At 37.5% G+C, this 26,592-nt stretch overlaps 1 protein-coding gene across 1 annotated transcript; it reads left to right on the top strand.

Moving 5' to 3' along the window:
• Positions 1-484: 484 nt before the first annotated feature.
• LOC134529121 (nudC domain-containing protein 2-like) lies at positions 485-26,592 on the top strand. The gene is made up of 4 exons (XM_063362875.1): positions 485-639; positions 10,642-10,843; positions 19,455-19,661; positions 26,228-26,592. Exons 2-4 carry the CDS (start codon positions 10,643-10,645, stop codon positions 26,300-26,302), a joined length of 483 nt encoding a protein of 160 aa, XP_063218945.1. The 5' UTR covers positions 485-639; position 10,642; the 3' UTR covers positions 26,303-26,592.

Below are 26,592 nucleotides of genomic sequence, written 5' to 3'. Positions count from 1 at the left end.
TTCAAGGTACCGGCTCTCAAAGAGCCGGTTCTTTACATCGCGAACGAATCGCAAGATTTCGTTCTTTCAAAGATTCGTTCTTTTTGAACGAATCGTTCACGAACGACCCATCACTAATCTGTTGAACTGAAGCAGCATCCCTTGTCAGCAGGGGCGCAACAACTAAATTTCCAAAGGGGTGGCAATATACCTTTTTTTTTTTTATAAAGAATCATCGAAGCAGGGTGTTCGGGGGTCCTCCCCTGGGAAAATTTGTATTTTAAGGTGGAAAATGGTGCTAGTTAAGCAGTTTTATCATCTAAAAATTGATTACACAGCACTTTCTTTGCCCCCGTTTGCTCCCACTTCAAGGTTTCTGGGGGGGGGGGGGGGGGGCAAAATACCCTTCCCCCCCCCCCCCTCGAGTTGATTGATGCACCACTGCCTGACAGCTTCTGTACCACTTCTGAGAATGACTCCTTGTTCGCTATTACTATGGAATACGAAGTACCATACTCTCTTATGGCCTCAACGGAGACGAAGGCCAATATTGTTGTGAAGAAAAATAGTAAAGTGGATTTTAATTTTGAAGTTTTGAACTCGAATTATTATTGATTTTGGGGAACAGTAATGAATACATTAATCAAGCACTAAGCGAAGGTACTGAAGGGTCATTTGTTTGTCTTTATTTTATTTTTTTAGGGATTATTAGGTTATGTTTTATTTGTAAAACGAAATTGTTTTTGTCAACATTTTTTTTTTTGGATGCATGGCAGCACAGTTAATTTAATTTAATTTAATATATAGCTGCGATTGGGTACAAAGTGTCCGGTGGCAAGCATTCTCCCTACTTCCCCCTCACTCTCCTTCTGAACTGGTCCACACTCCCAGCCGCCACACACTCCTCCTCCAGCCTATTCCATTCCCCTACTGTCCTCACGACCATCGCATTTTTTCCCCTTTCTGTTCTCCTCCTCTCTTTGAAAACCTTCCTAGTATTTTCCTTCCTACTTCTAGGCATTCCCATTTTGACTTTTCCCCCCAGCTCTCCCCATCCTCCCACTCCACTCAGCACCTGGTACATCTTGACCAATCTCTCCTGTCTTCTATCCTTTAAGCTCTCCCATCTCATTCCTATCATCATCTCTGTGGTACTGCACTCCCCCTTCCCTTCTCTGTTCGTTCTCCTCCACTTGCCCTTCACCCATCTAGCTGGTCTCCTCTGCACCCCCTCCAGCTCCCTCTCAAGTACTGCCGTGTATGGGTCCCACACTGCTGCGGCATACTCCAGCATGGGGCGGACCATAGTTTTATAGGCCTTGTCACGTATGCTGCTGCTTCCCCCCCTGAGCACTCGTCCCAGCATGCCCAGTGCCTGTCTGCTCTTCTTCACTACCTTGTCTACCTGCTCCCCCCACCCCAGGTTACCCTGCAGTACCACCCCTAGATATTTATAGCTGTCGGCCTCACTTATCACGTCTCCCCTCCAGCGATATTCCCTCCTGACAATCTTCCTCTTCCTGGTAAACCTGACCACTTTCGTCTTTCCCACATTTATTTTCATACCATTATTTTCCACCCATTCTTCCAGCCTTTCCAGATCCTCCTGTAACCCATTTCTCTCCGCATCCATGTAAACCACGCAGTCGTCTGCAAAAAGCCTAATATGCCCTTGTATCTTCTCTCCTATATCATTCATCATTATGGTGAAGAGAAGTGGGCCAAGCACACTGCCCTGCGGCACCCCTGACGTTACCCTTCCTTCCTCCGACAACTCCTCCTCCACACGTACCCTCTGTGTCCGGTTGCTTATGAAGTCACCAATCCAACCCACTACCCTCCTGTCACTTATAGCTCCCTCCACTTTTTTCATCATTTTTTCATGAGGAACTTTATCGAATGCTTTTTCAAAATCAATGAAACAGGCATCAATCTGTAGACTTTTATCTACCCCCTCCACCAGCTCCTCCAACAGTCCAGCCAGCTGAGTTTCACATGAATAACCCCTGCGAAATCCATGCTGTCTCCTGTCAATCCACTTTCTACCGTCCTGCTCCCCTACTACATGCCTGTGCACTAACCTCTCCATTACCTTGCCTACTGCCGACGTGATACTAACTGGTCTATAGCTGGCTGGGTCCTCTTTGCTACCCCCCTTCTTGTATATCGGTACCACCACCGCCTCCTTCCATTCTTGCGGCAACTTGCTCTCCTGCAGCAATCTACTGAATAGCAGCTTCAGGTACTTCACCATGGCTTGCCCCCCCAGCTTTATCATCCCATTCCCTATGCCATCCTTACCTATGGCTTTCCTGCTGTCTAACCTTTTCACTACTTTCTCAATTTCTTCCTTCCTGATCTCCAGCCGTTTCTCGTGTCGCCCTGTACTATGCTCAGCATGTTTCCTTTCCCACTGTTTTCCCTTCTCGAACACTGACATGTACTGCATGGCCAACAAGTTTGCCTTTTCCTTGGATCCCGCTGCAATTTCACCTTCCTGATTCCTCAAAATTGGTACCCCTGTCCCTGTGCCGTTCGTGCTTCTAACAAACCCGTATAGCTTTTGCCAGTTACCTTTTGTCCCCTGTACCATCAGGTCCCCGAGATAGGCCTCCTTCGCCTTCTTTATCTCTCTATTCAGTTGCTTTCCTATTTATTTCAGCTCCTCTGTTACAGTCTTCTTTCCTTCCTTTTTCCCCAGCGCATATAACAGTCTACCCTTCCTCTTTAGTTTCCGAATTTCCCTTCCATAATAAGGTGGGTCCCCTCCCACATTAATCCTCTTTTTAGGTACGTATTGCTTTTGAGCATCTCCCACCACCTTTTTGAAATCCTTCCACAGTTCCTGCACATCGATGCCTATGCTCCATTGGTCGAATCTCTCTTCCAGAAACTCCTCCACCCTTGTCTGTACTGCCCTCCCATACAACCATATTTGCCTGCTGCTGCCTTTCATGACCTTCTTGTCCAGGCAAATCTCCACAACGGGAATATTGTGATCGCTTATCCCATCCACCACTTTAGAGTGAGTGGCTAGCTCCTCGGGTCTTACCAGCACTACATCCAATAGTGAGCCGCCAGCTCCCCCACCCATCCTAGTTTCCTCTGCCACCACCTGTTGTAACCCCATGTTCACCAGTTTAGTTGCCCTTCGTTGTCCCAGTGGCCCCACCAGTTCCTTACCACACTGCCATTTGACCCCTGGGTAAATATTTACTTGGGCGGTATTTACGAAAAAAAATGTGAAAAATCCGAAAATATCTTTATTTTATGCTCTTCAACTTCCTCTTTTCATTAAAATCGGCGGAGATTAGAAATTCCAAATACTTTAGGAGATATCGAATTTTTAAATTTCTTCATATGTAGTTGAGCGGTATTTGCGAAAAAAAATGTTAAAAATCCGAAAATACCTTTATTATATGCTCTTCAAATTCCTCTTTTCATTAAAAGCGGCGGAGATTAGAAATTCCAAATACTTTAGGAGATATCGAATTTTTAAATTTCAGCACAAAACCAGCGCATTCCTGTGGCGTGCGTGCACCATTGTTTCTTGTTTACGTATGAGTATCTATTTTTTTTATTGGATAATGATGTCACGTGATTGTTCGTGATAGGCCAGAATTCAAATGAACTAATACGTGATTATTTAGTTCAATTATTGTTTAAAACGGTGTTTAATTACCGCCTCCAACTTAGGTGAGTTTTTAACGTTTCTAATTTTAAAGTCTTATTTGTTATTTTGATATTGTTGCGCAAGTAATAAGTAACAAAAAAATTTACGTGAGTTGTTACTGTACATCCTTTGTAACGGGTTTGTTAGGTAAGGTCAGTTACATTATAAATAATTTAAAACTAAAGAATAATTAAAATTAATTCACATTATTTTTAATATCACCTTAGTTTGAAAGTATTTATAATGTAACTGACCTGACCTAATCGACCATTTTAGTTTACTGTTCACCGTCTGTCCGGGTTTGTTTGGTCAGGTCAGTTACATTATAAATATTTTAAAACTAAACAGCCATTAAAATTAATTCACAAAATAATTTTTAATGTCGGCTTAGTTTGAAAGTATTAATAATGTAACTGACCTGACCTAATCAACCATTTTATTAATTACGCATTCACGATTCACGTATTCACGAACACACGGCCAAATAACAAAAATGGCGCCGCTCGAATGGTTCCACAGGTCTTGTATTGCTAAATTAAAAAATTCGATATCTCCTAAAGTATTTGGAATTTCTTATCTCCGCCGCTTTTAATGAAAAGAGGAAGTTGAAGAGCATATGATAAAGGTATTTTCGGATTTGTAACATTTATTTTCGCAAATACCGCTCAGCTACATATGATGAAATTTAAAAATTCGATATCTCCTAAAGTATTTGGAATTTCTTACCTCCGCCACTTTTAATGAAAAGAGGAAGTTGAAGAGCATAAAATAAAGGTATTTTCGGATTTTTAACATTTTTTTTCGGAAATACCGCCCAAGTAAATATTTACCGACCCCTGGAAGGTTGAGGTCACCTGCTACAACTACCATGCTGTCCTCCTTCAGCCTATCAAGCCTTTCGAGTACAGCCTCCACCTCTGTACCCCCATCATCCGGCGGCCTGTACACCGCAAACAGCTGCATTTTCCTCTTCTTCCCTGAGATCTCCAAGTGAAGTATTTCTTCCTTTTCTCCCATCCACTTTACTTCTGCATCTAACTCCCCCCGAACAAAAACCATTATCCCACCCCCTCTCCTGTTTCTATCCCTTCTGAAAACTATGTAACTCCCTCTCCTTATTTCGTTGTCTGCAACGTCCTCATCCAGCCATGTCTCTACTGCCACCACTATATCTGCCCCATAGAGCTCAACCACTTTCCAGAACTTGTCCACTTTGTTTAGGATACTCCTGCAGTTAACAACCATTATATTTACTCTCTCCCTTTTTTTCCTACCCTCTTCTCCTGTTTCTATAACACCCTCCCCTCCCCATCCTGCTTTTGTCTTTCCCTCCCTCTCTCCATCCCTTCTTGATTATTTCCCCTGCCTCCCCCCTCCCCCCCACATTTCTCACTTCATTCCTTTCTACTAGCTGCACCCTACCTTTGACCTCCCCCCTACCCCGTTTCCCTGCCCCATGTTACCCGCTCTTAAGCCGTCTATCATCACCTGCGTCAGGATTCCCACGCCTTCCCTATTCAGATGGATTTGATCCCTTGCCATGTGTCTCATCTGAAGTCGACTCCTTGCGCTGATGTAGTTTGCTCCCCACTCCTGACACTGCTTCAGCATGATGGCTTCCGCAGCCCTGTGCTTGTGGATAGGCACACCCCTCCTAGGCAGCACTCCACTCACCAGGATGTCTCCCCTCACTTTCCTTTTTAACTTACAAAGCATTCCCTTCATGTCCTCCTCAAACTTTCCTGGTCCTCCCCCTCTAACAAGGTCGTTTGTGCCCACATGCACAATCACCTTCCTTATTCCGTCAAGCTGGCTAGCCTTAACTCTGTCTCTTACATCCTCCAACCTCTCACCACTCCTCCCTGCCTTATATGCCCCCGGTATGTTTACATATCTGAGCATCGAATCCCCAAATAATGCCACCTTTACGCTTCCGGTTCCCCTACCTTCCATAGTCCCCTCATTCCCAGCCCCTTTATTTGACTTATCTTCCTTTAGCCTGCCTGTGTCCTCTCTGGCTACCTCAGCCCATGATTTTTCTTCTCCCTTTTTGGTTCCGTCATTCTTGCATTTCGTCCCCTCCATTTTGCTTACCCAGTCATCCCTACCTTCCCCCTCGATTGTATCTTTCCACTTTTGTATCTGACCCTCTAGCGCTACCTTTTGCTTCCGCAAGTTGCTGACCTCTTCCTCCAGATCCCTAACCTTCCCGTTTTGCTTGCGTAGTCTGTCAATTTCTTTTCTCCCCTCCTCCAGTTCCCCCCTTAACATCCACACTTCATTCCTCAATTCAGCCTCCTTACTCCTAGTTTGCCCCAATGCCGTACTTTTTTCATCTCTTGCATTTACCGCCAGTCCCTGCCCCTCCTGCATCCTGTCTGCTTTCCCTGCTTCATGCTTCTCTCCTATTCTTGCCCTTAACACTTCCTGCTGGAGGTCACCCATGTTCCCCTCCAGAGTTTTCACCTTATGTCTTAGTTTATCCACTTCCTCCTCCATTCTCTCCTCCCAGTTTTGCCTCCCCGCCCTTATGGTGTCCACTTCCCTTTTGGTACCTTTTATTAGCCCTTCCAGGTTTTTCTCTCTCCCAACTAGTTCCCTCTCTACATCTCCCTTCCAGGTACTCCACTCCTGCCGTGTTCCCTTTCCTCCCTCCACTATATTTCCAATTATTAGCTCCTTTATCCATTCCTGTATACCCTCCCAGTTGTCTCTCATCACTCCTCCTACACTCACTACCTCCTTCCCCTGTATGGTTACCTCCTCTCCTTCAAGCATGTCGTTCGTTCCCTTTATATTTTCTTCCTCCTTTCCCCCTAGTGAACCTCTGTCTGTCCCCTTCACCAATTCAAAATCCTTGCCAGGACAATGTTTTTGTCCTTCAATTAGTCCCTCCTCATAATTTCCCCTACACAGTTCACATTCCCACTCCTTGTCTTTGAGACTTTCTAAGCCCACTGTGATCCCTCCACATTCTACATGATACCACTCGTCACATCTATCACACTGAACACCGTTCTCCTTCCTTCTCCACGCTTTCCCACAAACCCCCTACATTTCACTTTACCTCCCATCTCTAACCTAATTGCCACGTGCTTGCCACCGACCTTCGCCCTTTTAACTCCGCCTAATGCGCACTCCCGTCACGTATTTTATATATACACAGTAACTCCCTAGTTCCTAGTATGATTTAAAACATATTTCGCTGTAAACCACTGTATATTTATTAAGCCCTTCACTAAATTACACCACAACCGGAGTTCACATATACCACATCCGCCATCTTGCATCGAACCTTTACACAATAATGATTATTTCTGACTCATAAACTTATTTTTGCATTGAAAATGTTTGGTATTTTTAATTTTCAGGGTGTATTCAGCTAGTTTGAAATGTGGATATTACCTGGAGAAAAAAAAACCCCGCTATTAACCAAACAATTATTTTCCTCTCTAAATGTTTACCTGCTAGGTAGTTAATTAGATTTGTGGCTTCTGTGTGTAGCTGGTAGTGGGGAGAGGGGGCACGGGAGCACATATCCATCCCCCTCCAGAAGATTAAAATGTGCACTGGATAATATGACTTCCGACTTAATAAACAAGTATAATACTATGTCCAGACTACCAGTGCACTCCACCCCTCCCTCCCCAGAAGTCAATCCTGGGTCCACCCCTGGTAGTGAGTACAGAACCAGAGCCAGTGGATTGCCAGATAATGCATTTGACCACTGCACTACAACCGCTGACTTGAAAATTCATTAACAATATCACCTATAACTATACTTTGAAATCTTCAAATAACTTTTTCTTGCTTCCTAGGGCCCACTCAGGCGAGATATTTTAGGATGTTTAAAGGGGCACGTACCTGCTTCTACTCAATCGGTGAGCCCTGACTCAGACCTTCCCCTTGTAAATCTGCAGCATTTTGTAGTGGCAAATATATAGGTGATGACTAGAACATTGACTGTGGATACAGCACCTCTTTGATTCCACGTGGAGTGTCACACCTCTGCAGTGACCTGCTATTGTTGAATCTTGGGCGCACAGGTTTTAGGTGTCTGGGGACGTCGACTCTGGACACAACACATCCTCTTAGGGGGAATTGTATATGGCTGCTGGGTTTTCTTTCAATGTCTGTTTGCCAGCTCAAAGTACAGTGAATTCAGCACTTTTGGGACCACAACCATGCAGAGCTAGAGATTTGGCCGTATTATAAAGTCTATGTTGTTTTAATGGGAATACAAAATAAATATTTATTTACAGTACAATAGTATTTTTAAAAAAAAGTTGTGATAATCTTTTCAATATAAAAATAATAAAAAAAAGCAAATAAGTGAAATAAAAATGCAGGTAGAGCAGAAATCCCACCTGGCAGCTAAGGTCAACAGCTCGAATCATTAATTAAAAACCTTTCATTTGACCATGATTTTTGGTCAGCATTATGTACCAACATTATTTTCATTAAGAGTTTTAACTGTGTTAGCAAATAAAAACATATTGTGTTCCTAAAATTTATCTTTTTTTAGAAAAAAAGTTTAAAAAAGTACGTATTGAAACTGATAATTAAAATAATATTTCAGTTGAAATTTCAAACTTTAATCCTATATGTGTTAAACATGCTGGTATCCACTGAACTTCTAAAAAAACGGTAAAAAGATTTTCGAATACTAGTAGCATACATATTAGTGTTACCAATTCATGTTATCGGGTTTACTTTTGTCTTCTTTTTGATGTCTGAGGGGTATCTCATGCAATTGGTGGTACATTGATGGTGTTGGTAGGTGGACACCACCCTATGAAGAGACTTAACTCAAAGCACGATGTCACCCTCTGGGGAACGAGACTTGAACCCCCTTAATTGCAGTACCTTTGCAAAGACATGGTTCGTTCTGAGTGACGGATATGCTTATTAATAATGCACATGTGGCCTCTCAGGGAGTCCCACATGCCTGTCACCGTGCACATGAGATAAAATAGTAACTCTTTTGTAGGTAATTAACAGTTACACACATTTGGTTGTTTGCAAATGTTGTATGTCTGATAATTTTAATTTTTTTACAAAAGAAAGTAAGTGTACTATGCCATTATTTTATGTTTTTAAAACACAACTTGCTACCTGTACGATAGTTAGGGTTCCTTGGTGGCTGTTATAGTCTATTCACCTTGGAAATTTTGGTTTTCCTGCTATGGATCTAAGTTTTTATGTCATCCGTGGTTAGTAGTTTTTTTTTTTTTTTAGCATTTTCTATGGCATTGGTGGTGTGGTGATTGACCCACTCACCTTCCATCCAGGCTATCTGGGTTCAAATCTCTATGGGTCCCATCAGATGTCCTCAGCTGGCCTTTTTTTTTGGGATGCTGCTATTGCACGTCCCCAACCCCTGCGGTCTGTCGCTGCCCGAACCAGTCTCCTATCACCTCGTTGACACGTTGAGCTGGCCAGATACGACAGGCCTGGACTCTACCCGTGCATGTTGTTCTTGGTTCAAGCAGATGTGTATTTCTTGCTCATTTGGATTGAAGAAAGTGTTTTAAATACGGCTACCAATCTTCATAGTTCTTGGAATACCACTCTTTGCCGTAATTTTTTATATTTGGATGATTTTAGTGACTATATAAAGTTGAAATTTCTTGCATATGCTCAGGACTGGACCACTATGCGCTGTGGAGAACCAGGGAGATTTTGGATGATGGAAAATTTTGTTAAAAAGCAAACAAAAGATGAGAAGTTTTAGAGAGATAAAAGCTTGGTTTGTTAACGTAGTTTAATTACATAATGTCATAATATATGCGCTAAACATATGTGTGCCTACTTACACTTTGCCAATAAATACTGGAAGACCAAATGATGTTATGTTGTCGTAGGTTTGCTGAAGTTACATGAACACCCTTGAACGCTACTAGATTGCACATGCCTACCTCTTAACCCCTAGGAAATGTGGAAAACTTATCCTGCCTAAACATGTCAATGCAGCCGACTTCAAAGCCTACAATATATCTATGTCTGTATGTGTCATCACTTTTCCCTCATCTGTGGAATTTATCTAGTTTTGCAGATGCTGTAATTGCCAGTGTACAGTTTTGTGTGTGGTGTGAAAATAGTAATGTTTAGCATCTGAAACACATCTGTGAAAAAAAAGTGCCTACGCCTTAGATGTTCTACAGCAAAAGAAAATCACTGAAACCCAAAGAAATTTACTGTATGTCAATAAAGTTCGCAATAGTTTAACATGTTTTTCCTTCAGATTTTTAACATTCACAGAAACTACACAACTGAATTGTGAGATTTTAAATTATTCAATGAATATTTTTTTCTTAAAAAAATTTAATGAAAAAATCATTAGTTAGTTTGTTGTTTCCGATCAGTTTTGGGTCGGCAGAATTTAATTTGTGGGGGGAGGGGAAAGAACCTTTGCTGCTGTTGCTTTCAAATTCTTTCCATTGGTTAGTGGGAATGATAGATTTTTCAGGATTTCTTAGCATTTAGGGGGTGGGGGGGTGGGGATTTATAACTTTTGTTGCACATGCCCGTGAAGCCATGCTCTTTGCAAAAATTTGGCCACCTTTCAGCCCGATATTTGCTTCCTATGATGCCTTTGAAATCAAGCTTTGTATGATCTCTGCTCCTGGCTACAAAGTGTTGGCTGGTATATGCACATTGTGTCAGACATCTTGTAGAGCTAGTTCTGTGTTTATGTTTCAGAGGCTTATTGGAACTATAATGTTTGAATTTATTGCTTACCAGTATCTATTTCTTTATTTTTTTTAAATTACTATTGAATAAGAATGGTTTATTACACATATATGCTCATGCTTCATAGTTTCATGAGATTCCACTGACTAATGCATACTATTAATTTGGGTTATTACAAATGATTGACATTTGGTGGGAAGTGGTGTCGAAAAAAGAAGTAAAACATACCGGTCTTTCGAAACAGCTCATTTAACACTATTGTCTCATAAAATTACTGCATAAAAATTTTTTTTTAGAATGGCATGTGAAGAGCTCAGCCATTTTGATGAACGAAGTGGCATAGTTGCTTGCAATACAGAATGGGGAAGCTGGAATCAAATGGTTGGTACTGTTACTATTGAAGTTGATTTGCCACAGGGAGTTACAGCTAAGAATGTCCAAGTGGAACTGAAACCAAAATCCATTAAGTGCTCTGTAAAAGGAAATATTGTCTTACAGGTACAGTGTATATTTATTTAATATTACTTATTATTAAAATTTATTTATATGGCTGAACATATCATTCACACAGGTCATTGGAGGTAAGGGCAGTTAAGATAGGAATATTTAATGCCCTTTCAAAGGAACCATTCCAAAATTTGCCTGGAATGTTTTAAGGAAACAGGAAAACACAAATCTGGTAATTGTATTGGGTTTTGAACCCAGGTCTTCCCTAAGCTGTTACTAAAATACTAGTACAGTGTTTGCTGAAAGGTGATTCAGATTAAATTTAAAAGTTTGAATGGCAAATACTGTAAAGGTGTAGAGTCTCTCTTGCCATCTTTGTGACATGTCAGGGTTAAAATATTGACAGTCAAGTCATTCTTAAAAAGAAATATTAAGCTGGTAATTGACAAAGTACATATTTATGATTCCTTTGATGAAAATCTTTCTAGTCTTTTAAAGACTAAAAGTAACATGGCATTGACACTAAACATGACTTGAGAATGATGTGCAAAATACTTTCATAAGAAGGAACACTAAGTACATTACAATTATACAGGATGTCCGTGAAAGACAGCACTTTTTTTTTAGATCAGATTGAGAATAAATTTCTGAGACAGGAAGTCTTTGCCGATTTTTGATCTGACCCATAGGTAATTAGTAATTAAAATAGTTAACCAATGATGAGTGCGCTCTAAGAGAAAGAAGAAGAGTTTGGGGACTGTGCTTACCGGGAGAGAGCGAGAGTGAGAGTGAGATCGAGAGAGAGAGAGAGATCGAGAGAGAGAGAGAGATCGAGAGAGAGAGATCGAGAGAGAGAGAGAGATCGAGAGAGAGAGAGAGAGAGATCGAGAGAGAGAGAGAGATCGAGAGAGAGAGATCGAGAGAGAGAGAGAGATCGAGAGAGATAGAGAGAGATAGAGAGAGATAGAGAGAGAGAGAGAGAGAGAGAGAGAGAGAGAGAGAGAGAGAAAAGCGCGAGGTACTACTGCTTACTGTCTCTCACGGCGTGCCAAGAGTATAAGGGGCACGCAGCAGTAAGCGAGCATGTGCGCGCTCATCATTGGTTAGAGGTGGGTTGCAGAGTATCAATCTGCTACTTTGTAACTGATATATGCCTGTATCAAGTACTGCAAACGAGTACACTATTCAGGTATCAAGTACTTTAGTATCAGTTTAGAATTCACCTGGAACAACACCACGGCCAATGTGCGCAGAACACGATCGCAGATGACGGTCACTTGGGCGGAGCTTGTGAAAGGGGAGGGAGCGGCACGACGAATAAGGGATAAAGAAGGGAAAGAATGTAGGGGAGGGGGAAGCCTAAGATGTACATCAAGTTCTGTCCCTGCCCGAACACGCCCGAATATTCACCTTCGGCCAACCTCGGGTTTATTTATATATATTTATATTTCTCTGTTTATTTTAATGTAGCTATACTAACCTAACTAACCGTCCATTGTGTTCTAAAGTGTTTTAATGTAGCTAACCTAACCGACCACTTTTAATATTTGAATTCATTTTTCCTGCGCAAAAATAAAACAAATCCCGAGGTTGGCCGAAGGTGAATATTCGGGCGTGTTCGGGCAGGGACAGAGCTTGATGTACATCTTAGGCTTCTCATTAAAGTACGCTCAGTTCGCAGTGCGTGCTCCTTGCAAAGATTTTTGACTCCGATTACGAATGGCGTGAAAAAAAGAAAACACCGATACCTTTTTTCAACTACGAAAAATGTAGAATGAGAAAACTGATATCTTTTTACGACTACAAAGAATGTAGAATGAGAAAACTGATACCTTTTTACGAAGAACGTGGAAAGAGAAAACTGATACCTTTTTACGCTGGTGATGACGGCACGGAGGATGTGTAACCTGTAGCGAGAATGCTGATACCTTGTTGCTCCCTGGAACTGCTACTTCTGTAGCTGATACAGAAGTATCAGCTACTTGTAACCAGTACATTACTGTATCAGTAGCTGGTTGGAACAGATACCGAAAATTGCTGTAACAACCCACCTCTATCATTGGTTAACTATTTTAATTAATTACTAATTACCTATGTGTAAGATCAAAAATCGACAAAGACTTCCTGTCTCAGAAATTTATTCTCTATCTGATCCAAAAAAAAAACGTGAGGTCTTTCACGGACACCCTATATATATTTGTAACCCATCAGTATCATAAAGCACTCTCATACCTGTTAATTTGCAAGATAATACCTATTGGTTGCTATGCTGACCTGAGTCTCAAACAGTACTGCAGAACCCTTTAAGCACAAATTTAAATTTAAATTTTCCTGTTAATCTCATTCATTGTATTTAACTGCTCATTTGCCACATACTGTCTACCTTAGGTTGGGTTCCCAATTAAAGAACATAAGTGTGTGCACAGTAGGCCATGTGCAGAACTCTGCACAAGACTTGTGCAAAATCTGTTCACAATTGAAATCTTACTGTTAACTTCATCCATTGAATTTTCACCATGTATTCAACATCTGTTGGCAGTGTTAGTAAGTAACTATTATAACTGTCAAATGATTGTTCTGTGACATCTGACCAGCAATTTGTGAGCACAGTTTTTTTAACATACAAGTAAGGGTTATACAAAAATTTTAGTTAACCATTCTAACCATGACACATTTTTTTATTTATAATTTTTGCTAGTGACTTATAAGTGTAATAGCATTAATTAATTTTTATAGCAGGAATTACACCTGAGCCTTGTAATATCTCGACAATTTATTGCCACAGTATGATTGATAAATATAAACAAGTCCGCCAAAATGGCTTCCTACTCTACTCTCATTGGCTGTTGCACCGGCATCCATAGCAGAAATAAAATGTATTAATTTCACTTCTATTTGAACGACCTGTTTCCTATGCACATGAACATCCTGTGCGCTATTGTGAATCAGTAGGCTGGAAAACATGGCGGTGAAATCTTGTGTGCACGACCTACTGTTAGTGTTATTTTTTTCAGTTGTGGCTCCAGCTTAAAGAGTAGTTAAATTTTCAGCACTGAAGTAAAGTAACTAAAACCTGTGATGGGATTTGCGTAATAAACAAGGCTGAATCTAGGTTAGGCAGTTTGCCAAGCATGCAAGAGCATAGCAAGGAATTTCCCATGTGCAGTAGGTTTGGAAATAAAATTATTTACACCACAATTGATTAAATTCTTTGTTTTTGTGATTGTCAATATGCGATACAGTTTTTATCTCCCACACCCCACTTCAGTTCCACTCTGTTCCATTCATGTGGCATGAACAACCAATAGGGGTTTGTTTTGCTGGTTAATGTGGGGTCTCGCTCACTATGTTATTTATTATTTTTTTTTCCTTGTCATTAGTAATAGTTCACTGTAAATTTAACCATATACATCTCTTGCTTTGTTGTTTTGTCATACACAATTTTAACAAATATTCACAAATTGTTATATAATGGGTGTAAAATGTTGTGCAGTTGTTTGTAATTATTATCACTTGCCCAGTGTTTTACAGCAATTATATCACACTTGGTAAATATCTGTCAAAAATATTTTTTGTGACAGTGCAACAAATGCGAGAGATGTATAGTGTTCAATTTTCATAAATAGTGTTTAACTAATGAAAAATGAAAACAAATCAACATGATTATAAATTATGGGTTTTTTCTAAAATGTGATACCGGTGAAAGTAGAAGTTATTTTTTTTGCAGGAGGTGGGGGGAAGTAGGGGAAATAATGATGTCATATATGTAAGACAAAGAAGTAGGCAGGGAATGAGAAAAAAAAATTTAAAAAGTTAATTTGGAAAAAAGAGATTGCAGGATATAAAAATAGATAAGCGAGCAATGTAAGAAAAGAAATAAAACAAATTGAGGAAAATGAAGAAAAACAACACAAAAATATAAAAATAACTGCGAAGAAAAATAAGGTACGAGTGTGTTCCGGTGTGCAAGTGTTTTTAATAATGAAGTAGAACTGCACGTTAGTGGTTTGTTAGGATGTAAGTTACGAATTGAGAGGGAACGAGGAAGATTTTAATAGTAAAATATATATTAAAAATGATATGTGTGTGTAAGAGTAATAAAATATAACTAAAGGATGGTATATGCAAAGTAGAGTAATTATAAAAGCATGTGAATGAAAAAAAAAGTTGAAAATTAGGGGAAATAGAAAGTAAGCAAGGCTCATATAAGAAATGGCGTGTAGTGGGGAAGTGGGAGTAGCGAGGATAAAAATTAAACTTAAGTGAGCGATTTTTTGTTATTTTTAAAATGGATCACCCTAGCGGTAGTGATGTCGGTGGTTTAAAACATAGATGCGAAACCAGCATGAGTAGCGAAATGGCAAGAGAATAGGAAAGTGAAACCGATAGGGGTGGACAGAAAAGGGAAGAGGTTATAAACATAGCTTATTTAATGACAGTTTTAGCTACGATAGATGCCGCAACTCAGTATGCAATGGACAAGGGCCTTTTAGCGAAATTGTATAAATGTGGTAAATGAGAATAAGATAAAAAGATAGAAGTTAACATACGTACCTGAGAGTAGGTCCAGCAACAGAAAGACGTGGCGATGCAGAAAGGACACAGTGTGGAGGAGTATCGGTTGGTTTGAGAAGTCGAAAATGAGCATGAAGGATGTCTTGTTATTAACATACATGTGGGTGTGGAGGCATCCCATTAAAGTGTCAATGCATGAAGTAGGCGTAGCGGCGGGAACTGTTTTAGATTGTTACAACTTTTGTAGAGAAGTTTGTAGCCAGTGGGTAGCGGAGAGGGGACAGATTGGGGGAGAAGGTATGATAGTAGAAGTGGACGAAAGTTGTTTTGGGAAGAGGACAAACTACAAAGGAAAAATAAATGAAGGCCAAGAGGGTATTTGGAGCAGTCGAGAAAAAAACAATAAATAAGGGAATAGCTTGGCTTCTAGGTTGTAGCCGTGTCCTTGGCAAATAATTCACCGACGTTTCGGTCGACATTAGGTAGCTTCTCCCTGATGATGGCGACTGCAATGTCGACTGAAACGTCGGTGAATTATTTGCCAAGGACACGGCTACAACCCAGAAGCCAAGCTACTTCAGACAATGGCCATGAAAGCCTGCGAACATTATTAATAAATAAGGGAATTATTGTAAGGGCAGTAGACAAAAAAGACAAAGAAACTGTTCAAAATCATAAAAGAAAATGAAAAGGAACAGAACAACAATACATACTATGTGGAAGGCATATGAAGTGTTGCCGAATTTATGATTTGAAAACTATACTCCGAATCACAAGATACAATTTAAGGACTATGACACAGATTGCTGTACAAACACAGTGGAGTGCAATTAAAAAAAATGTTGCTATAGGAAAATGAAGGAAACAAGGGTTACAAAGTTATTAAAATGAATATATATGGAGGTAAAGTAATAGTGATTTATAAAGTTTATTAAAGATATTAGTGCATTGTATCATCCAAAAGGAAGTGATCAGATATAAAGAAGAGGGTTAAAACAATAGATAAGTATATGCAGAGGGGAATAAAACAAATAAGGATAAGAAAATAATAATATAGAGGAAATGATATAAATAAATATGAATATAGTGGGATAAATAGATATTTGCAGAAATAAAAAAAATAGTGTGTAAAAAATAAAATCTAAAAAGAGAAAAGAGAACAGGAAAAAAGTTAGAAAATAAAGAAAAAAATGAATCAATAGGTGCAAAAGGGAATAGAAAAATTATGGTATTAGTGGACAAGAAAGAAACAGATAGAGTTTTGTTATGAAGAAAAAATAAAAGGAGTAATGCTAATTTATTAGTTGTAAATCAAATAAATACAAGAGAAATATTCATAGTAAATGATAATTGACATAAAGCAATGAAACATAAGTGTTATATTAAATGGAAAAGAAAAGGTTTGTTAGTTGTAGTAGTGTTATGTGCTGTTTGTTTAATGTGTTAGGTGACAGGTGTGTTTAATGTTTGATGTTAGGAAAGGGTCACGTTAAAAAAAGTAAAATTCTGCCAGTAATGGTTTGTATTGAGATGCGGGAAATTCATTAGTAGAAAAGAATAATATAGTGATATAAATGTAATGTTTTTGTGAAATCAAATACAGTCGAATAATCCAACTGTAAAAACCGATAGCATCTACATTGAATATGTGTAAAATAAAATACAAATTTTTCAGGTAATGAAAAATAGAATAAAATGGGCGGGAGTTAAAACTGGAAGATGGTACCAAATAAAAGGTTTATATTACAAAGGTATATCGGCTGTATCCTGTTGTAGAATAATCACCCTCTCGATACTGATACCATATATGTTGAATATGTGTTATATTTAAAACAATTATTTTCGGTATCAGGAATTAATTTAAAATGGGTGCAAGTTAATTCTTGAACACAATACCAATTAATTTTTTCTTTCAAAATAATAATTGCACGTTTCGTGATATACAATATTCTATCTTTCAATACCCATATAATCTCTTTAGGTATGTGCTAATTTCAAGAAAAATTTAATAAGGAATCACAAAATAGAATAAAGCTGTTGGGAGATTATTGTAGTTCACGATACCGAATAAAATTATATTATTTTACAATATTATTTTGAGGCATCACAACAAAGAATAAGCAGGAATGTTCTAAGTCGCATATTGAGAAATTGTGTGGGAAAAAAATTATCGGTATCGTATACTAGAATAAACCCCCGCTCAGTCTATTCTATTAGACAATACCGGCAATTTAATCTTAATAATTTTGCATTTCTAGAAATATTATATTTCAGAATCAAAAAGTTTTAAACTAAAAAGGACACAGTACTATATTTCATGATACCACCTTCAGTTGTAACATATATAGGCATCATTTCTTAGAAAATAAAATAACGATATCAGAAAATAGAAAAGAGTGGACAGTACCTTTTTGGGCTTAGCTCCAGATGGGATAAAGGTTTCATGTACAAGTTATAGGTTATATAATATTTTTGGTGTTTGAAATGACCCTTTCACTAGACTGTTACCACTTGCGCCATTCAGTTGAATGCAGTCTCCATTGTACGTCTGATAACATCTTGAGTACCTCTTACACACATAAATACATGTACATGTGCATGCACACACACAAAACCAATCATTTATACACAGATCTCCACCCAACTGACTTAAACTGTCCACTCTTTGGACACATCTGATGTACAATTTGGAGATTTACATTACATTCAAATTCAGATGATATAGTGTGATTTTTAAGTGTTAGAGATGAAGCAGGAAACTGTGTCTCTCTGAACCTTTCTGGATTCGGAACACCTTTGTGAGTCAGGATTGGTAATTACTCGAATGCTTGTGTATGTGCAATTTTTGTGTATAGGGTTTTGTGTGTTATAAGGCAAAACTGTGAACAACAGTATTCATTTCTAATGTCTATAAATTGACTCAACAGGTACGAGCAGGAAATTGGGTCAAAATTCCTTTTTGTTAATTTATTTTCTGTCCCAGTTGGGGCTACATTTTTTTAGTGATCAAATTGCATGCCTCCCACCAGGGCAATTTGGATTGTATTTTCGGCAGAGTCAAACTGTGATTTTTCACAAGTTGGCGACATGGTGGTTGTTGCTTCGAGTCGTTGGGGTTTCTTGATGTTTCACCCACATATTTATTCCGTCAATGTTCCATTAACATTGTATCACTTCTCATCGTCTCTAACAACTATGTTGTCAAAGAGACGTTAAGCTTCATTAATTTTTCCATATTTCACCTAGTTTTGTCCTTGATTTGTATGTATTGGTAGCAATTTTTAACTAACCAAGCTAGTTTAAGTGAAATACGATTTTTATAACATGTGTTTTCTCTAAAATATTTATGTTAAACTAATTTTGAAATTGCTTTTTGGCTCCATTTACCAATGTGATGCCTGTGGTGCCATAATCAACTCACCTTCCTCCATTATTCACTGATGTTGGCCAAAGCAGGATGCATTAAACATACCCTAGGGGAGTTCAGCATTTGTCGTGTTGAGCTTGTATTTTAGTTAACATAGTTCATCTTAAACCTTTTTATAATGTAATGAGGACTTGCGTCATTCGACTCTTCATTCAAAAGGGGCTAATGATCAGTGCCATTTTTAGGCTGTGAGTACAGGCTCCTCATCTGAGCTAGATTTTGAGCCTAAAGGCTCTTTAGCAGTCTGAGATGTGTGTTCGATTGAAGACAGATAAATGTCTTCAGGCCACAAATCACTTCCAAGATAACTACTAGCTTAACGTGGGAGAGTTTGCGTGCAGTGTCGAGGTGTATGGGAGGCCTGTAGTGGTTAACATTCTCTGAGGTAGTAATTACTAGGGAAACACTGGTATTACACCACTTACGTTTGGTGCTTGGGCGACATCATGCCTATTGTTAAGAGATGTTGAACAGAGACTTTATAACCATCAACCATGAAGTGGCACCCATCAAAAACTCTTAGAAATTGAAAACACAAACCGGCCTGCTAGGCCCAGTGCTAGTGTAAGTTTTTTCGTGCATAGATACAATTAGTTAAATTTAGTTTTGATATTTTCCATGTCAGTGACCTAGTGCTCTTGAATTTTTAATTACTATGGCTTTTGTCATCTTGGAGATTTTTCTTGGTAAGCTTTTGATTTTACGAACCATTTCTTATAGGGAGAGTTATACGGCACAATACATGTGTCCGAGTCTACATGGGTGATTGAAGACAAAAAGCTGCTCCGTATAATTTTATCGAAAGCACACAGTGGTGTGAAAGAAAGCATATGGACATCTTTGCTGAAAGATGGTACGGGCACACCTGATCCTTTGACGCTTCATGAGATGAGAAAAAAATTGGATCTGGAGATGTTTCAGATTGAGGTAATTTATGATGTTGTTCTTTTTAAATGAAATAATTTTTAAATTGGTTGTACACATATGTGTGGTGTCATGTGACAGTTTGTACAGAAGAATAACTGTGTACTGTTTTCTTCTGTAGCTGTGCATGTCTTATAACAGCTATGTTAAGATGTGGTTAGCTAATTTATGTTTAGTTTATTTAGGATGTTCATTAATCTAAAAAAAAAAAAAACTCTTTATACTGATTGTCTTATAAAAAATTAAATCTACATAGTCATTTATATTTTTTTCATTTTAAGGTCATGAGTTTGCTGAAAACTTTTGCTGATAACTTTTAATTTTTGTTTTAATAAATTGATAATTTTTGTTACATTAATTAAATAAAGAGGATAATGGGTAATAGTGTGATCTCTTCAAGATTGTTGGCTTAAAAATGCATTTAATAAGTACAGCCAAAAAGATTTATACACATAACACAGAATATAATTTATAATGTATTTCATTGAATGTTTTAATTTTATAAATGGCTCCAGACCTTTTAGACAAGTGTTAAGATTGATTTTTGCAGTGTTTTGTCAGTTAATGACTTCTGTAGCTTGTCTGAAATAACTCAGGTGTCCTGTGTTGAAAAAACAGGAACCCGGTTCAATTTTTTTCAAAAATATTTTGGAGCTATGGTAAATTAAATATGAAAAGAACAATTTATCATGAAAACAGGATTCATCACTTTTCTTTCTAAACTGCAGTGTATGCGTGTTCAGGACATTGAGGGTTTAGTTATTCAAATTGCTTAGAGGGGTTATTAAATAGTGTTCATTAAAAATGTATCCAAACAGCTTTTTTTTTTTTATAGTTTCAAGTGTATTGGAGTCAGTTGTGATGGAGGAGTTCCAGATATTTGAACCATATTCTAACATCAACATCATGATGATGAGTATAAAGCGTAGAATCTAAAAAGACATCCAAATCACGCATACATTGTGTTTGCTGTAGCATATTGTTATTTATTGCATAGTTAAATTTTATAGTATGTGTCTTCCAGGAAAAGGTGATTATTTTAATCTTACCTTCATTCAATGTCATTTTTTTATTAGTTATGAACTGTTTCGTTACATTTTTTATATCTGCTTGCATCAACATACATTCACTTGGTGTTCCTACAGATGAGTAGATTTTTATGTCATCAGCATACAGCAAAGCTTTGGAATGCTGAAGTACATTGACAATGCGGGTAATGAATACATCATACAACAGAGGTGATGAGGTTTCACCTTGAGGTAAACCTGAGTGTGCACTAAAGAAAGATGAAGTAGTGTTCCCAATTCGTACAGAAAAATATCTTTCATTTAAATAACTATGGAACCAATCAGTATAACAGGCACTTAAACCAAAACTAGTTAACTTATTTCCTATTTAAGAATGTTTACATGCATCAAACTTTACACAAGTCATTATACTGCATCGACATGCCCACATGATATTATCTAATTGTAGGTATAATTGACAACAGTAAATAAATTTCTTACTGTTATTTTACCTGGTACAAAGCCATGATGGCATTCTGAAATTAGTTGGGAAGTATGAAATGAGCTATGTTTATGAATGATTTTTCTAAAACTTTGGAAAAACCATAGAAACATGAAATTGGTCTGTAATTTCTAACTAATTGTTTGTCACGTTTATAAAGTATTGGCACTACTATAGCGTGTTTCCATAATAATGGATAAATCCCAGTGGATAAGACTTATGTTGAAAATATGAGTTAAAATAGGTGTTAAAATGTCCTTAACAGTCTTTAATAATAAAGTTAGAAATGCCATCAACTCCAGCTGATTTTGTTGATTTTAGAAAATTTACTTCCCAAAGAATAAGGCTGATGGATTAGTTGGTGGTACTAAGTTATTTTCATGTGTATGTATTTGTGGTAGCAGCTGTATATATTATTTTGCTGATCATAGATTTTAGCAAAGTGCTATAGCTTCAGGGTCACTTAATACAGAATCATTTTCGATGATTACAGGAGACAGTTTGTAACCTTCCTTCATAATTTTAATAAAGTTTCAAAATTTTGATTGGTTGGATTTTATTTTTTCATTTATATTCACTATCCATTTATTTTTTCCTAGATTTTAATTATTTACTTATCATCTAAATGTTGAAAACTTTTAGTTATCTGTAATTTTTTTTGTATTGTCTAAATAAGTGTTCCTTACGTTTCAAGAGATGAATGAGATGCTTTGAAAACCAATGTATTTTGAGTTGAGATTTGTTGAAAAAGGAATAAACTCATCCATAACATTTTTTTATGTATTTGGTGAGAGAATTAACCATTTCATTAACATTGTCCATTTGGAGAATAGAATCACAATTTTATTTTAGTAGATCTTGGTGTGCATTGACAAAGGAGTAAGTCCATTATTGTGCTCTTGGTCAGTCAGCTGTAATCAACTAGGGAGTGAAAGTGAGCAACTATGATTATTAGTGCTATAATTTTGACAACATGACTTTTCTTGCTTAACGAAGTCAAGTTGCTTCAATATTTTTATTAAAAAAATATTTGTGAATTAATGTTTGTCTTAGGTATGCCAACGGCAAAGCGTGGCAGTTTTGCTGTTTTATCTTTTTAAAACTTACTTATCACAATCACTTTAGTTTCTAAGTTTCATTCATAAACTTATGTTGCTTACTGTGGCATCAAGTGTTCTAATTCCTGAAGGTGAATACATGTAGGTTGCATTACTATCAAAAGTACAAACATGCTGCAAAAAATTGTAACATAGACATTACTGAATGAAATAAACTTAAAATAAACTTTTGAATATTTTTTGAGTAAGTAGGCATTAGAAAATGGTCCTATAGCTTCATTATGAGTCATATTTATTGCTCTCTCTCTCTCTCTATATATATATATATATAAAGTAGATGTACCAGTAGTCGTCATGCTAAGAAGAGTTTTATAAAAAAAAAATTGTGTACATAACCTTGTAGGTGTATTACTGCCCCTACATGTTTGTTTTTAACCTCAAACTTTACTCTACAATGCTATCCAACACTCTTCGATAAACATAAATTATTTTTGTAGATTTATAATTTTGAAAAAAGTGTGATTTCGAGCCAGTAGTCGTCATGCAAATTTTCGTGTTTGCCAGTGTTCGTCACATGTTTGTGCCAGTAGTCGTCATGTGCGATTTCGGCTGCATTAGTTTTAATTCATGGATCCAGAATGATAGTATTGTACTATTTGGGCTTCAAATTTTATTTGGTACTATATTTTAAACATCAAAATGGCATTTCATAAAGATCGTTCAGTAATATAATGAATAATCCTCATTAAATTTTGAATTTACTTACAGCACTCACGGAACAAAGAGGGACAGCACATAGAGCTGTAGCAAACCAATGTATTCGTTACTGAGTAACGGGTGTGCCGTCTAGTAACGAGTAACGAAACGTTACACACGGCTGCATTTTGTTACTCACATTTCTCGTATATTTTACGCATGCGCGCGCATATTCAATGAATTTACGATACAAAGAATGATGTTTGTTTATTAATAAAGTATAATTTGGAAATTCCTCGTCTAAGTTTTTTTACTGTTTATTAAAGGTATTATGTGTGTAGACAAAGTTTGAGATTGGAACAGAAACAACGTAACAAAGTATTTTTTTACAAATTAGAAATATGTATGTTTTTGTTTTTCACTATCGCGTATTTTCACGTTTTTTTTGTTCTTATCTTAAAAGAGATATAATAAAGCTGCTCTAATGAGATTTAATTGTTTCTTGGTTAACAAAAACTGTTTAATTATCAAATATTGTTAATTATTTATATTCTATTTATTATTATTTACGCGACGTCATACTGTACGCGTACGCAATACGACTCAATTCGTTGCTGCAACATAACATAGCATGTTATGCGGTATCACAAGTAAAATATAAAAATGAATCAGGGCCCGCCCATCTTCCTACCCAAGGGCGATTTGCCTTTGTGTTTATCGGACAATGTGTTCCTTGGCACACTATTTTTTTCCGCTGCTCATTTTATACTCATACCATTCGCTACATCTTTAAGAGCAGCTTCCATGGCTGACTCTTCATACAACAGTATTTTCCGTTTTGGCATTTTGCCCTGTAATTAAAGAACGAGACACATTACAATGTTTAGTTTACTTATTAATGTCAAAATATATATCGAATGACCCCTAAATTAATGTAAACAACAATGCCTACACAATTTTTGCAATCAATAAAGTAAAGTAATTTCCGACCCAGAAGTCGTCATACACATGCATCGGAAGTCGTCATAGGTGACGACTACTGGATCTGATCATAATAACGTACTTTGTCTATTAACAACAAAGAACCAATATTATTTAAGAACTTTAGGGTGTAACTTAGCACAACTTTAAATAAAATATTAAATGTACCAGTGCTCGTCAGGTATGACGAACACTAGCAATACAAGGTTTTTATTGATCCAGTTTTCGTCACCCTAACTAAATCATACAAAGAAAACGAATTTTTTTAAATAAACACTTTCACCTCTTCAAGAACATTTAACTAACACATTCAGCACAAAACATCACGAATAAACATGAAAAATTACAGAATTAGAAGTAAAAATGTGCACTAACGTCCTTAGTGTTTTAGTATAGGAATTCCCCTATTTATCTTCACTGCTCTACGAACTTTTTATGCACAGACTTTTTTTGATTGAAAATAGTGTTTGTTCCGAAAACTATTGTGGTAATTTCAGCTAGAACGTCGACCAAATTTTTGTCAATATTTAAGTTGGCGATATATTGAGCTACTTCTCTATTATTTACATTTGAAGTTGCTAGTGACGACCATTGGAGCAGTGACGAGTACCGGTGCACTTACCTTATATATATATATATATATATATATATATATATATATATATATATATATATATATATATATATATATATTGAGGGCGTACCGGTGTTGAGATGGGAAATATCGGTCGAAATTAATGGGCGCTACCACGTGAGTGGGCACGTGGACCCGGCTGGAAAACTCTTAACTCAGGGCGTTACGTGGCCCGTGTGCGGCGAGATATTAGCCCTCCTGACTTTTTACGTATCACCTGTCCCTAACTAGGCCCGCTCTCAGCGTCGGGCACGCTCCTAATTATCGCAGTGGGCTCTCAGGGCGTCCCACACGCCGCTGACCAGGTTAAGGACCCACGTGGCCCCCCCGAACACAAAACACGTAACTCAGTTAATTGGTTTTTATTTTACTCACGGTACACGTCCTTACACGATCCTCCGTTGATACAGCTTTAAACGCCCGAGGCACGAATTAGATTAGGTGAGGAGGCGAACCACGCACGTGGCCGCCTCAAGCCGTTACTCAATACACCGATGAGATAAAAACTCCGGAGAGTGAATAATTATTACTTAAGCAGTCTCTCCGACCGAGAGAGGCCCCGAGGATGAAAAAAGAAAGCGATTTGAATAAATTAATTTACAGAATTACTACTTGGTGAACCAACGGTGATGTCCTCGGGGTGTCTGCAGAGACGTCTGCTCTCGGCCGGCTGTAGAAGGAGACTGGGATGAGCTCATGGCTTGCGGGTGGCAACATGACGCCCTTCGCGCCGAACACAGTTACCGTTACAACTTTGCTGTAGCGTGCCCCGGGTTACTATTAGAAAATACATAAATCCTTTTACAATAATTATTAAATTACTTCCACGTCCAGACCGTCTGTAATAATTACTTATAAGAATAAAATATGTTTCAAATGAGTTGCATGCTAGTTCCTCCGTCGCCCGCTAGGGAGCGCCCTTGTTCGTGCTTGTACTTATTAAATAACACAAGATCATGAAGTTATTAACTAAAAGACACATGCATAGCCATCGTTACACTGTTTTGGGGCGGAAAGAAAAAGGATTACAATATTAATTAATATATATTAGGGGTGCGGCGCACTGCATCTAAGCGCCCTCTTGCCGGGCTAGAAACACACGCACACACGCACGCACGAGCGGGAGGTTTGAACTGAGACGGTGGTTGGGCGGTGGCATATCGGGCTCAAAGGGGCCGCAGGCCCGGACGACGTCAATATATATATGTATATATATATATATATATGTATATATATATATATATATATATATGTGTGTGTGTGTGTATATATATATATGTGTGTGTGTGTATATATATATATGTGTGTGTGTGTGTATATATATATATATATTTATTTATTTATTTATTTATATATATTTATTTATTTTTTCCCCCCCCCCATTCTTTGAATGAATCTTGTAGTGGGGAAGTTACATTTAAAACAATTTGGCATTGCTGGTTTGCAATTGTTATCATGGAAAACCCTCAAGAATGGTTAACAAAGATGAGTACATTAACACATGGAAAACAAATGTTACTTTTAAATCCATGAAATTGTTTTAAATCATATTTTAGTATTCCTAATTTAGCATTGTGGCTATAATCAAGGGTAAATTAACATAGCGTAGCTAAAATTAATGTTTAAGGTGTTGATAGTTTCATCATACAAGATTGAGGTATCTGTATGTATGTTGTTATTTTGCTTTACAGAACCCAGGATTTGACTTCAGCTCTGCTAAATTGGCTAAGTGTTATGACAAACTTGATGAGAAAACAACTCTTTAGACGAAGATCTGACCTTTGAATTGAAAATTTAAGTTAGTTTTTTTAGGTATATTTTTTGTGTGTGAAAAAAATTTTGTTTAGCCTTTTTTTTTGTAATTGATTTGTAAGGAATTTTTTGTATTTATGAGAAATAATGGTTTGCTCATTATATGTCATAATTATGAGCTACTTTAACTGTTCATCATTATGAAACTTGGTTGTAAGTCATTCCGTGTGAAATCACCATATGATTGCTTGACCATTTTATAAAAATTTAATTTTTTTTCCAAATAAAGCCCTATCAATAGTTA

The sequence above is a fragment of the Bacillus rossius genome, chromosome 2, assembly GCF_032445375.1.
Source record: "Bacillus rossius redtenbacheri isolate Brsri chromosome 2, Brsri_v3, whole genome shotgun sequence".
Lineage (NCBI taxonomy): Eukaryota > Metazoa > Arthropoda > Insecta > Phasmatodea > Bacillidae > Bacillus > Bacillus rossius.
The sequence above is the reverse complement of the archived record's forward strand: the minus strand, read 5'-3'. Positions and strand labels throughout refer to the sequence as shown.

What these genes read in the sequence shown, in the direction of transcription:
- LOC134529121 (XM_063362875.1), top strand. Translation starts at nt 10,643, where the DNA reads ATGGCATGTGAAGAGCTCAGCCATTTTGATGAACGAAGTGGCATAGTT. An exon ending in AAGGAAATATTGTCTTACAG is followed by an intron (nt 10,844 to 19,454) that starts GTACAGTGTATA and finishes CATTTCTTATAG; the next exon opens with GGAGAGTTATACGGCACAAT. An exon ending in TGGAGATGTTTCAGATTGAG is followed by an intron (nt 19,662 to 26,227) that starts GTAATTTATGAT and finishes TTTGCTTTACAG; the next exon opens with AACCCAGGATTTGACTTCAG.